Source organism: Strix aluco, chromosome 3 (genome assembly GCF_031877795.1).
Source record: "Strix aluco isolate bStrAlu1 chromosome 3, bStrAlu1.hap1, whole genome shotgun sequence".
Classification (NCBI taxonomy): domain Eukaryota; kingdom Metazoa; phylum Chordata; class Aves; order Strigiformes; family Strigidae; genus Strix; species Strix aluco.
This window is the reverse complement of record NC_133933.1, coordinates 106739338-106753550: the sequence shown is the minus strand read 5'-3', so window position 1 is coordinate 106753550 and position 14213 is coordinate 106739338. Positions and strand designations below refer to the sequence as shown.

At 38.0% G+C, this 14213-nt stretch overlaps 1 protein-coding gene across 3 annotated transcripts in view; it reads left to right on the top strand.

Annotated features, from left to right (window-relative positions):
* AGPAT5 (1-acylglycerol-3-phosphate O-acyltransferase 5) overlaps nt 1-14213 on the top strand; it is a 58237-nt gene that overhangs the window by 18726 nt on the left and 25298 nt on the right. For all 3 annotated transcript variants that reach the window (XR_012622671.1, XR_012622670.1, XM_074819925.1), the window contains exons 4-5: nt 4149-4238; nt 11843-11933. Coding sequence is in view for 1 of the 3 variants with exons in the window: in XM_074819925.1 (XP_074676026.1) it covers nt 4149-4238; nt 11843-11933 (181 nt within the window). In the remaining 2 variants the exon portion in view is untranslated. The remainder of the gene's footprint in view (nt 1-4148; nt 4239-11842; nt 11934-14213) is intronic.

Sequence of the window (14213 nt, the reverse complement as noted above, 5' to 3'; positions counted from 1 at the left end):
GGCAGTAGATAGCCCTTGTGTGGCCATTGACACTGAAACTGTGCTTCCAAAAAGCTAAGGTAAGTTGGATGGGGTTTAGAGAGCACTGGGCAAGGGGAGGTACAGATCCATGAACTGCCTAACTAATATGCTGAAGAAAAGGAAGTGCCTTTCCCAGTGATCGGATGTTGCCTTCTAGCTTGGGTGTAGGTACCTAATTGGAACAGAGGTTCAGAGTCTTGGATCATGTCACATATGGTGTCCATCGCTAGGGTGTGAACTGTCTCACCATTTTATCTTAGAGCACAGGTAATGGTTGAGGTTCCTACTGTCTGTTCATTGTGTGAGAGGTTAGAGTGTCCTCCGAGATCTTGGGAAATCTGGGTTCAGTGTTTTCAGTTTGATGGTTGAAATTGTTTGTTGTCTCTGGATGAGTGCCTCAGTGAGTAAGCTATAAATCTAAGCTGGAGCATGGGTGGTTGCCATCCTTTCTTCTAAAATCGCTATGTTAAGAAGAGAGTAAGCTGCAGAGGAAATAAGAAAACTGTTCACAGTTTCTTTTTATTGGTGGGTTTGCTGTCCCAGTCCCCTAAATAAGTATGGACTGTCATACCATATCATACCTCACGAAGGGTATTCATTGGGAGAAGATGGACTTCTCTGCTCTCTAATGCTTGTCCCCATTAATGACTCTGATTCTCTACATTTTTCTTTCACTAAAGTGACTGGTCTGCTGCATGGAAATATTTTGCTCTTTGTCCTTGCCTGTAGTCATTACGTTGGTGGTGATTTAAGTCTGCTTTAATTAAAATACAGACAGGATATATATTCCATCCGTTATCACTAGGTGTCCAGAAATTTTTTTTTTCAAGATTTTGGAAAATTACTATTGCTATTTGGAATATCCGGCGCTCAGTTTCCTGACTGCTATATTGACTGTTAAAAGAAGGTTCCTGTGGAAATTAATCTGAACGTAGCCTACATTTTTAATCAAAACATATATATTAAATCTGTTCAGCTTTGGATTCCTCAAAACTTAAACTTTCTACAAGATTTAATGGGGGATGATTATATATATTTTTATATATTTAATTCAGTGACACAAATGAAGGGCAGCTTACTAACAGTGGTGATGCGTGTGTGTTTAAATGACTGAGACGGGATGCAGCAGGACTGAAGTGCAAGCTAATAGGTATTTTTATTGTTTTTATCACACCAAACAGTGCAAAAACATAAAGCACTTCCTGCCCTTCCTGTTGATGTTCTGTCAGTGATGTCACTTACACTCCACTAAAAGTTTCCAGAGCCATGCAATTACGCCATGCTCACGGAATTCATATTCCCTACCTCAGGTAAACATCCTGTTTGGAAATAAACGTGCTCTGGATGTCCAGGAGAGCAAAATTCAGGCACAAAGGAAGTATATTTGTAAACATAATCCATTGTTGACTGAGAGAGGGGCTTTTAAAGTGCAGCGGAAAAAAATTATAACTTTAAAAACAGTACTTCCAGAAATCTGTTTTGAAAAGCATTCATATATTTGATCTCTTACTGAAAAGGAAATGCAATACAAATTGGGGAATTTGAGCTATATACAATTGCATAACTGGCATTCTTCTTTGGAGGCAGCTATCTAATAGCAAGAAAAGAAAAGAATCACTTAAATTAACCTGTTATGTTCCAGGTTTGATTTCTTAGCTAGAGCTATTTCTTTTCATAAAACTGGCTTTATTATTTTTGGGTGGATCTTAATTTTTTTTTCCCCCTATCTTTTTCCACCAAAATGCAGCTAGCTCCTATTCATCTTACACCACCTGATGAGGCTGGGTTGTAATTTTGATAAATGTTTTTGATATCCCAGAGTTTGCTTGACTTTTTAACATAGGAAGTATGTCTTTGTCTTTTCTGTTATTCAACATCAGCTTGTGCACCCTTTTGGTTGTTACTGAATTTTTAGCCAAATACATAGCTAGTATGGCATCTTGCCTCTCTTTAGCTTTGTAACCCTGCGCCATAGGGGAGCTGACATGTTTATGTAGTTGGATTGTATGCAGCAAATGGTGATCTTACAATATGTAATTTGTCTGTTCTTACGTTACGTGACTGTATACTCATATTTGTTTGAGAAGTACAGATCTATTTCTGAGCATTAAAATGTCTGAGGTGTTGTGGTGTCCCTAAGCAAACTGTGCAATAGTAACTTTATTTCTCCAAGTTCACAAATTAAACAAGGAAAAGGTGGTTCAGTATTTTTCCAGTTTACTGCAGCTGGTTAGTAATTTGATAAATGAAGGAAGACTTTGATTCCAGTCTTCCCTCATTTATCAAAGTTTGACCTAGCTGAGCTCACATAGAATGATGACTTACCAATTACATGGAAGTCTTGTATAGTAGATGCATTATTTCTCATACCAAACTGAGTTTGCCCTTCCTGAAAGCGGTTGTTGTAGTGAGTGTCACTGTACAGAATAAGACTTACACTTCCCTTTAATGGTGTCAGATCTTAAAAACAGTGTTACATGTGGAGTGTGTAGATAACATGTGGCTCTCTGTTTGCTGCACAGCTGATGGAACATTTTTCTGTTCGTGCCATTATCTATCCAGGACTGGTAAACTGCTTGTGGGATGGTGCTGGTATGATGCTCCAGCCTGCTAAAGGCCAAGCTCAGCGGACTGGGGCATTCTGTTCTTGGCTTTGGTCCCCAGCCAGCCACAGCAGCACAGCTGAGTGTTGCAGCTGGCTACTTCACCTTGGAAGGGAATCACAGGCAATAATGTTAAGACAGAATATTTAAAATGGAGTTAATGTACTGCTGACTTTCTGTTCCTTTTTACTGCAGCTTTTGGAGAACAACTTAAAAGTCACATCAAATACCACTAGCAGCTGCATGGCTGTCTCTCCACGCCATGAAAAGCAAAGGCTGAAAGCACTTTGCATAACAGTCTCTTCTGTCTGCCTCCTCCTACCCCTCAAACTTTATTCCTGTCCATGCCATGCAAATAAAATAATAGCTCCCTGCACACACACCACCACCCCTGTTTCTACAGTGTACTGTCTTTTCCTGAGATAAGAAATTTGAATGAGGTTCAGCTCTTAGTAGTTTTAATCTTACTGTCACATTTCTGTTAAAAGTTTGTAAAACCATAAATGGACAGAAATTATCTGACAAATCCTAATGCCAAGGGTCAGGGTGGGCAGAAAAGAGTATTACTAAGTTAGAGAATCAGTTAGAAAGCAAATGAAAACAATGTACCTTAAAAATTAAATGCTGTTATTTGGAAGCTATATATTTTATTTTATGTTTTTTTCAGAATTCATTGTGTCAGTAGTTCATTTTGGAGAATGTTTGTTTACATCCTCTTGTAACTACAGTAGATAAAGTGATGGAAGAGGGAAATGATGAGGCAAATTTTCTTTATAACCCTCTTTGTGTGTACTTTGCCATAGTCCTTTTACTGAAGTTTTTGTGATAAATTGTGTGGAACAAGTTATAAAATTAATCTTTTCCGGGAAATGGTCTGACTTTTTATAAAAATTTTCAGTAAAAATGCTTTTATAAAATCTTTGACTTCTAAACATTTTGTGTTACTTATTCAGTTATTATCTCTGTATATAACTTAAAAGTTTGATTCTCTAATAAAGTGCATGAAAGTTTTCAATACCTATGCTAGTTACTTCTGTGCTAGTCACAAATTTTGTATGTAGAGGTATGATACTTGTAGTTCCAGTATTTGCATTAGTCACTATGTAAGACTGGGCACATAAAATTCAAAATGTTGACCTGTAAGTACTTGTATGTGAGTAACTTCGGTTGTGTGATTTTTTTCCCTTGACAAGTTAAGCTGCTTGTCAGTGTTTTTGGGTATAGATCCCAGGCGTCAGTTCCAATGTTATCTTCCAGTTAATTATTTAACACCTTTAAACAAGGCACTTCAAGTGTATTATGCCTTTTTTTTTTTTTTTAGATTTGATCTTTATTTAAACAGATTTTAAGTACATTCAAATGTAAAATTAGTTGCAGGTGCTTTCATCCTAGGATAAAACATCTTGTGGGCAATTTGCAGCATGAGTCATAAAGGTGACTTGTCATTGTTGTCTTGTTTGTTCTTCTGTCAACTGTTCTACATTAAACTCCTTAAATATTTAATACTTTTTTTTTATCTGTTAGCATGGAGGAGTCTATGTAAAAAGAAGTGCCAAATTCAATGAAAAAGAAATGAGAGAGAAGTTGCGGGCCCAGATGAAAGCTGAGACTCCGGTAAGATCATACCTTCCTTCTCGTTTCTTTGACTTTTTAATGGCAGAGGCTTATTGAAGAAGTGAGCCATGTCAGATACCTACAAAGTACAAGAAGGTAATCATGGATTTGTTTTCTTCCTGTATTTTTACAGTTACTTTCTGTGATTAGGGTGATACCTCTAATTAAATTTAGGAAAATTTGACTAGTCCTTTATGAATGATGCAAACTTCATGATTCTGTCTGTAGAGGGCAGGGGGGATCTGGACTAAATCTTAGAACATGAGCTATAGCACCTTCCTTGAGAAACCACTGTTAGTGTTCCCTGTGTTTCAAAAGACAACATTTTGACTACTGTGTGTGTGTCAGAGATTGGTATTCTTGACTTCTGAAAGTCAAGAACCATTCTTCCCAGATTTTAATTAGTCATCCCAATGATCAATCATTTTTAATGCCAGTGACATTGTAGAACTGAGTAACTTTGTCTGCTATGCCTGGAGGAGAAAACAAACAAACAAACAAATAAAACCCCTGAACTCTTGATAATTTTCTATTTGAAGGATGATTGTTAGTGCCAAGTGACTTTTCTCATGACTCCCTGTATGGTTTGTGGCTCAGTGGTTAGAATCACTGTGCTTCGCTTCCATTACTTGCTGTGCATTAAAATGTTTTCTGCGTTTTTGGCTAGACTTAAGAAAACCAACTCAGCAAGCCTTGATATAGAACAGTTACGCTTTAATTTTATTTAAAATAATGTGATTATGACTTGCCACTCCAAATACTAAGTGGCAACCCTTTTGTAAGCTGAGGCTTGAGTAAAAGGTGCATAGGTTGTTTTGAGCTTCACAATAGTTGTCTTTTTTTTTTTCCTTTTTTGGAGATAGTGTGTTTATGATTGTGCATGTGTCTGTGTTGAAAAAGTAAACTGGCTTTATGCTTACCGAGAGGCTGAAATGGGTAAAGTGTCCCTGTTTAAGACAGTGCTCAAACTCATTTTGTCTTGAGCTAAGGTTTAGTATGAACAGGGGTGGATTTTCTTTTTAAGATAAGAAAGTGGATCTATTTACAGTTTTTAGCATATAAGTTACAAAGACCGGAAATACATTATGACAACTAAACTTTTGCTGTGCAGTGTCTAATCTAATGATGTCCACATGGAGAAGATGGTCATATTCAACAGTGGTAACTTGTGCCCACGTTACCAGGGAGGGTCCTGGGATGTGAAAAGGTTGTATTGTGTTAAGTTATTTTCTGTATGTCAGTGGCAAAGATTCTACTTTCTGTAAAACTTGCAGTGTCATGGAATAAGCAAAGACAAATTGCAGGATGTATGAAATATTTGTAGTGACCCCCTAAGCAATTGCTCCCCCTGCGGAGTGCTGGTCAAGTTCACTTTAGTTACTCTGGATGAAATATCCTAGCAGGGTGTTTTCCTGCATAGGCCCATGGATTTTTTTGCTAGCTGAAGGGACAGCTTCTGGTTGAGCCTGGCTTTCTGGCTTCCCTCTGCACTCCGTAAAATGCAGGGGTTTTTTGTAATAATAAGGTTTTGATTGTGGTAAGAGTCCTGATTTGAACTCTGCTTTAGATCAGCCTCCTTTATAGAAACAGGGATTTTTTTTTTTGAATACAATCTTAGGAAGATGTGCCTAGAAGCTTGTCTAATTCTGCATGTCTTTGGAAACTTGCAAATGATGTTCAATGTTGCTGCAGTGCTATAAATTGACTGGACAGGCTAGTGTGTGATTTTTGGTCCGCTTGGAATGTAAGGGGAGGATCAAGCATAAAACTTTTCTTTAAAGCTACATCTGCTGTAGGTTCTGCTTTCCATGGTGGATATCTACATGTGATTAATAAATGAAATAAATACAGAAGGCTTTTTTCTGGAATCATCTTTCTTCTCCTTCCTCAGTTGTGTGTGGATTGGAAGCCTGTACCTAACCTATCTAAACTAATGCCAAATGAATTTGGGACCACTTGGGTATCTTTTTTTTTTTTTTTGTGTAATTTGGCTATCTGGAAGTCCAGTGGTGTGGAAATGGGCATAGAACCTGGATGTGCCTACCAGGCAGTTGTTGCCATTTTCCTCATGTTATCTAGGGTAGCAGTGTAACTGCTGCAGAAATTAATTCTGGTTTAAATCTCTTTCAGTCAAACCGTATAGGGAGTGACAAGTTTTACAAAACCAAAGCTGTCAAAAACCTATTTACTGAGACAAATGTTTGCATCTGCTGGGGTAAAAGACACAGACCATTGAGTTGTCATTTGAGGGAAGACTGAACTTTCTATAATCCACTTTATCTGAGAATTTAAGTGTAGATGCCGTAAACATCCTTTAACCTACAATTACTACTGAGAGAGGAACGTGATAACCTGTGTCCTTACTGCGTTATTCATGAAGAAACTTCGCAGTTCTGCAACTTAGTGTGACATTCTGAAGACATTTTAATCAGTAAAACAAGTACACCCTGAACTCATCAGCTTCATGCAAAATTAATTAATTTACTACTATGGAATTTTTATTAAAATTTATGCATTGGATGCTGTAGCTCAGGGTGGGTTTTTCCTCAGTTTAGTGAGCAGGTGGTGTTGCTTAGTCATTCTGTGCATACCTGGTGGAGTTCTTTCTTTAATGTAGTATTAGAGAGAAGCTTGCCTTCCAGTTGCTAAGGAAAGAATTATGTGCCAATAGAGAGGAGATGGATGGCAATCAGTGTTAAGGGTCACTTTGTTATTTACAGTTTCTCTCCACATACAGTTTAAACAAAAGAATCCAAATGATTAATGTTCAGTCTCTCTGGAGCCATCCCTGTTCCCATTAAGAAACTGAAGTCATGTAGGAAGGCAAACCCAGTCTTCTGTTCTTGTTAGTGTAGCAAGCCCTTTACTGTTGTGGTCCTCTTTTTTATTTGTTTTATAAAAAGTAAATGGAGGTGGAACATGGACAGGAAAAATAAGGCTACCCCTTGGCCTCTTATATTCGCAGTAGAACCAGACTAGTGATCTGGTATGTGTCTTTTTGTGTAGGGACAATGGACTGCATGAAGCTCCTTGCTCACCTTGACTTACCACTTTTACCCACCTGCCTGCCTTACACAGCCCCCCCTTTCCTGCCCTGCTGTTTGCAGTTGGTCCACCCTTTCTTCCCAGGTGCAGTGCAGCAATATTAGATATGCCCAAAACTGATGCTAGACTGAATAACTGTTGCAACTGTGTTTTCTTAGTGGGGATCCTGAACTAATAAATTTTCTTATTTATGTCTGGAAATAACTTTGCTTCTCAAACTGTCATTGAAGTATACACCCAAATGGTTCATTATTAAGCCTTTTGTTGTCAAAACTCACTTGAAATGATATGGTTTTGTTTAAAATGCCTTAAAATCTGATTGTTAACAAATTGCAATCTTATGCCTTGTTGGGAGAGCAGAGACTGTCATACAGTTTGAAGGACACTTTTGTGTTCATGTTGTTTTAACGTAAGCCGTAAAAAGATAAATGCATTTCTCAATGTAACAATATATCCAGCTGACACTTGATATACTGAATCTTCTTGTTTTATAAAGAAACTTCACTCTTCTGAACAGCAAACTATTCAGTTTGATAACTGAAAATGTAACTTTTTTTTTATCATGTATCAAGAGTAGGAAATTGCATTCTGAGATGCGAGATTTAACCCAGTGCAGCCGATATTTAGCTGGTTACTATGTGTTTTGTTTTGTCATTGGTTCAGTCACAAAATAAATCTTTGCCATGTGAAGCAGTGAAATCAAACAGTAAAAACTTGGAGGGTACAGATGCATTAATACAACTGCTATAAGGCTTAATGTAATTATTTTGTCATATAGTTAATAATTTGCAAATCCCTAACAACTTCTTTGTAAAACCTGGATGTCCTTGCCTGCTTTCTTCACATCACCTCTTGTATTTCGTTCCAATTATACCAGATATGCTTTCTCGTACCGTATCTTCTTCAGTTATTGATCTGAATGTTGTTGTTTCTCATCCAGTTCACCAGAAGCATATCTTCTGGGCAGTGGTCTAAATGGATTCTGTCTAGTTGTCAGGGTGCAATAATAATAATATTAAAAGTAGGCAAATGCATTGTTTAATATAATTTTAAACTTTGTTAATAAAAATATTTGTTTTCCATTGTCACCCACCTGGGAACAGCACTGCATATGCAAGATATCTTTAGTAAGTAGTTACCATCTCTTGACACCCTATGTTCTTCTACGGAGTGGCAGCTGCTCTCTCCAGGACACCCTCCAAGGCCCTGTCCGTGGCCAGGTTTTCTCTTTATCGCCTCTGCTTGCTGAATGATTATGGTATCTGGGCTGACTTTGTTCTGTACTCCAGAGACTCGTGTTGCTTCATGCCCCTTTACAGTGATGCACCCATTCCAGCTCCTTTTGGGCACTCTGAGCTATCTCAGGGACTTCCACAGCTGCCTTACTCCCCCCTCTGGAAGCACAGCTCCTCTTGGGGCCATTGCTGTTTCTTTTTGCCTGGAAGACATTGACAATACTGGAGAAATGAATAGAGTTGCTATTGGGGTGAAAGCATTTATCATCCATTCATTTAATTTGTGGATTGTGGCAAGTTCACTGACATTGTGCTGGGGACTCTGTGAGTAACCCCTGACTCTTTTCTTGTTTTCTGGCTCCAACAAGAGTCAGTAGGGTTCTACTAAATGATTCCTGATCCACTCCTTGAAGCTTTCAAATTGATGAGCGATATAGCAAGTGTATTGACACCCACCCATTACTCAGAAACAGGTGTGAAAATACCATGTAACTGAACACAGGGGCCTACTCTGCTTGGGTTAAAATTGGTACATCAGTGAATCAGGGACTATGGTAATGCAAAGTTTTCTATGCCATTTTGAACACGAGCACTGTATTTTGCAGTCACTGTGATAAAGTACGTAACTTTTATGTAGCTAATTGCCCTAAATGAAAAATTCTATATAAAATATTGCCTTAGCTGCAGCTAGTGTTTCTAGGCAACTGAAATGCTTCTACAACTCAACAGTTCTTAATCCAAGATCAGGGAAGCTTATTTAGTTATTAAAATCTTAGAGATTTTAAGATTTAGTTCTTACAGTCTTTAGAAATAGTGCTTAAGGATTTAGCTTCTGCTGCCCGTGGTGGGAGAAAAGCCAGTCAAACAAGTAGATTTGGTAGGCTGAATTGCACTGGCAGAATATCTTTGTCTTATACAGGACTGTATGTGAGTATAATTAGGACATCTGTCTACATTCATGAATTTTACTCAGGTAAAGTAGTCCTAATGAACTACATATTAGGTTAATATATGCTGAACTTAAAGCAAAGACCACTTCTTTGTCTTGTAGTTATGTTTTCAGTTCAGAGATAATTCAGATTCTGGTCAACAAACCTGTTTGGCTGCTTGTGTTTAAGAGGTTTACGAGAATAATTAAAATATAATTTCAACCCCTGCTTTGTATTACACACATAGGACTGGAGTAAGCAGATACTATTCTCTGTTGTGTAATCAGCTTTCGGTGGCTGATTATCTGCTTTGAAGACTGGTAATGTTGTTGCATGCTTTTAAATGCTGACCTCTGTACCAAGAATGGTATTCATATCCTGTGTGCTTCACTTTCTTTGCTCTGTCAATTATTGTTACAGCCATAGTATTACCCTTTGGAGCTGAGCATTCAGTCTTTAAGTAGAGGGAGCAACCTCATCTTGAAGTACCATTTTAAGGATCCAGATTATGTGATTTGAATATAAGAACATTTATGAAAAGAAAAAAAAAAATGCATCTGGATTTGAGTATTATGCCCTTTCCAGCTAACTCTGAAAAGTTTTACTTAGTCACTTAAATATCTCAACAGTGTACTTCATAGATGAAATGTATACATGACTGGGGGAAGTGTGGACTGAAGCTGGGTCTAAGGATTCCTGTAATCATCCCTGTGCTTATGCTACTGTCATGGTATAAAAAAGTAAGCATCTCACCTCCTAAACTCATTTTCTTTTGTTCTTTCCCCACCAAATCTGTATACATCTTGGGTTTCTGCCAGTCCTTGAACATTCTCGGACTTCACCTGCCTCTGCAGTCTTGCCAGTTCTCTGCCTCCTCAAACATGCCATGGCAAGTGCAGTCTTTCCTCTAGCTCTCTTTACTCCACTCTACTGACACTGGTTTTGCCATTCTTAATATTTTTTTTTAATTTTTTCCCTGCCAGATTTTAGGCTATGTACGCGGTTCTCCTCTTTCTTGATTTCCTGCTGGCTTCACTGGTTCAGTTCCTAGATTTCTTCCCTCCTCTGCATTTTAGCACATCGTTCAACCTTCCTCACTGTGGGGTGATTCTAGAGACTTTGCTTGCTGGGTCCTGGCTTTCTGCATTCAGCCTTTTTTTCCTAGTAGTTCTGCAGTCATTAAGTGCATACCAGCATGCTCTGTTCTGTGGGCCAGAAGCACAAAGTTATATCCCTGTGTGTCTTTCTGAGTTTTTATTTAGCGTTGCATCTTTTCATGATGTGCACTCCCGCTTGTCAGTGTCTTCCTGTACTCACTGATAATCCTCCTTGGACTATTTTGTAAATGCACTATCTCTTTTTGTTTCAAATATTTCTTGAGACTCATTTTTGCAAAGATAACAGGTAGTTAGTCTTGGCACAGTAGGCATGACTTTACTGTGAATGTGTCATGTTCAACTCCACACTAGTTACCATTTGTGGCTGTAGCCTTTTCTTCTGCAGATGAGCCCCCAGTATGAAATTTTCACTGTTTAAGTGATGTTTTGCATCAACTTTTTATGTAGGAGATAATGCAAAACACACCAAAAAAAAAAAAAAAAAAGAGATGGAAACCTCTGTTCTGTTTCAAAGGCAAATGGAAAATGTATCAAATTTGACTGCTTCTATTTGGGTACATAATTTTACACTCAGATATACAGATACTTTGGCAATCTTTACCTCTGTAATTATTTGAGAACCCAGAGACAGGTATTGCTGAATAGGCAAGCAAACTAATTTACTTGGGAAGCCTAACCTTGAAGACATGCATGCTTAAAGGAATGTGACTTTAAAGTTCAAATGATGCTAAACTATGAGTTTAAGTTCATTATATATTTAATACCTAATACAGTGAGATGCATAAAGGCACATAAGGTAGCTGATCTATCATAATTTCAATTAATAGTATTTATGATTATGAATGGAATTAAATTTTTATTTCCGTATAAGGAAAGACTAGATGCAAGATCAGTGTTAACGAAAAAAATATAATTTAGGTCATCTGTGACCTATTTGACTGTCTTTTCAAAATCTCAACAAAACTGATACTCTTGTTGATATCAGCTGCTCCTGACTTGCTCACTGTGGTTGACACGTACTATCTCCCTTCCTAAATCACCTGGGCAACTTCCTATGGTGTACATTCAGAGGAAACTATTTTGAACTTCGAACAGTAAGTTTCATAGAGCTAAGAAATTCTAGCTCAAGTATTCTGATTTTCTTTGAATCCTTACAGTAATTGATGGTGTGAACTAAATACAATATAGACCTATCAAGGGATGATAACTTCTATAAAAGCAATCGGCTTACATTCATTATAAGAACTTGTCTGTTTTGTTTCTTTTTAATCCCACAGATGTATTTAGTGATTTTTCCAGAGGGGACTCGTTACAATCCAGAAATACCAAAAGTCATTGCAGATAGTCAATCATTTGCTGAAAAGGAAGGTAAGCAAAACAAATTTTGAAATCCTTATTTTGTTACAGCGTTAACAAATATTATATAAAATTGTTATATAATGTGAAGATGAGCTCACCTTATCTGGACTATTAAGCCTGCCTGATTGATACTTAAGGGTTAGAATAGCATAAACCAGTGTTTCTCTTACCACAGAATAAGATGAGAGTAGCTTACATACAGACATTTCATGCATTTCACATTGTGCAAGAGTATTAATTCTCAGAAAAGCTCTCTTCACTTCTTTTCTTGCTCCTTCAGGGACCTAAGAATTACCTACACTGGATCGGGGCACTGTTTTATCTAAGTTGACATTATAACTCCAATTACAGTTGTTACTTGATACAAAGAATGTTTTGCTTAGAGATTGTTGTGCCTTAAAAGAAAAAGTCTTCCATCACTTAATTTTTAATTACTGTTAGTACTACCATGGCTTTCTGATTTTGTTCCCCTCTCACCTTCCAGTCTTACCTTTCCTTGGTTGAACTTTATTCTGTGGTCACTTTGATTGTTGGCATCATCTCTGTAACCACAGATGGAATTACTTCATCTTTGGAAAGGCTTGCAAAAAAATCTGAAGTCCCAAGCTTTTTCATTTTTTCTCACATCTTACGCACAATACAAGTAAACTTTTAAGTCCAGCAGTTCAGTGAACATGTTTCCTGGCTTTGTTTTTTCCTGTTGACCAAAAGTGAAATAATTCACTCTGAAGGTAAACAAAGAATAACAAATAGGTCTGGTAAATTCATTTCTGTGACACGTTGAAATGAATTCACAAGTCTGTGAATCAGCTTGTTGATATCATCAAGCTATTAAGTATTGTTAGGTCTTGTCCAAAAGGATACATGCTTTCCTTCTGCCCCTTAGAAAGAATGGAATTTGTTTGCGTATATGAGAGGAGAGCTTAAGTCATAATGTATTTATTCATCGTTTCAGTTTCCTGTCGGAAATGAAAGTCAAATATTTCATTTAGGTTGGCGGTTCTTTGAGGGTTCAGAGGGGGGTGTTTGAGAGGGGGTTTTTTCCTTTCTTCTCCTTTTTCAGGGGAAAAAAAAGGGCTCTCATTGTCTTTATTATTATTATTAAACCTAATATCTCTACAGTCTGCAAAACAGTATAAAACACTGCTTTTGTGCTTTAGAGCACCTGTTCATTTCTTCTAGTGCTTTTCTCTCCGGTATTGGTCTGCTTTAATTTTGTAAGGGTTACTCTTTTAAAAACCTCTGAAGACAAATATTTATTAAAACAGGAAGCATCTCCAATTCTAGTGCAGAATCCTCTTGATCTGCTTTTCCCCACTGGTAAAGTCTTTTGTTGTTGGTCTCTCCTCAACTTTTTATATCGAGAGAATGGGACGCAGTCTGCATGGGACCCTGCTCCCCTGCATGTTTACGTAAAGATTTGATATTCACTTGAATTAGAGCATCCCTCATACAAGCGTGCTGAGAAGCAGGCATGGCTGACACTGAAAGTCTCGTACCAAACTACTCTGATGACCAAGAGCCACGAGGCCTGTACCAGTACAAGGGAAATACCAGTACATCTGGGAGCTGCAAGGATGGGGAACTCCGCATGGCCACCGGCAGGAGATGACACGACTCCCTGGGGTCCTGCCACACTGCTGTGCATCCGTGCTGGCCCTGGCTTCCACTCAGCAGCCCCAGTGCCACCATGGTCCTGGCTGCTGGCACATGCTGGGGCTGCAGCATGGGACCTGTGACCAAACACCTCACCAGTTGCTCACATGTAGTTTGAGTGCTGGCTGTGCTCCTTGCAAGCATGCAAGGGCTGTTGTGTGACACTGCTGAGCTGAACTAAAAACGCACAATTGCATGCTTGTCTAAAAGATCCTAGAGGCAGCTTATTTTGTAGAGTTTTAGGAAAGGTAGTAATGCCCAGTAGTTCTATCAGTCAGAGCGATGAAGACATAAATTACAGTTTAAAATTACAGTTTAAAAATTGCCCTTCATTTGTTGTGGGGATATAAAGAAATCTGGTAATTTAGTCTTGTCATCTTAGTATATTTGTTACAGAGCACAGTGCTTCAGTGTTGGCTTTACAGATACTGTTTTGTAGCTTGAAATGTAAGCTTTAGAATTATTTTTTCCTGTATTTTTGCACAATTTTGTGTTGAGAAACTAGTGCAAGTGTACTATTGGGAAAAGTGGTTTATTTAAGAAGAATTAAAATTCAAATTGATGTTAGGACCAGACATATTATACCCAAAGATAACAAAGCTGTTCCTAGAGCACAGGCATAACTCATGTTTA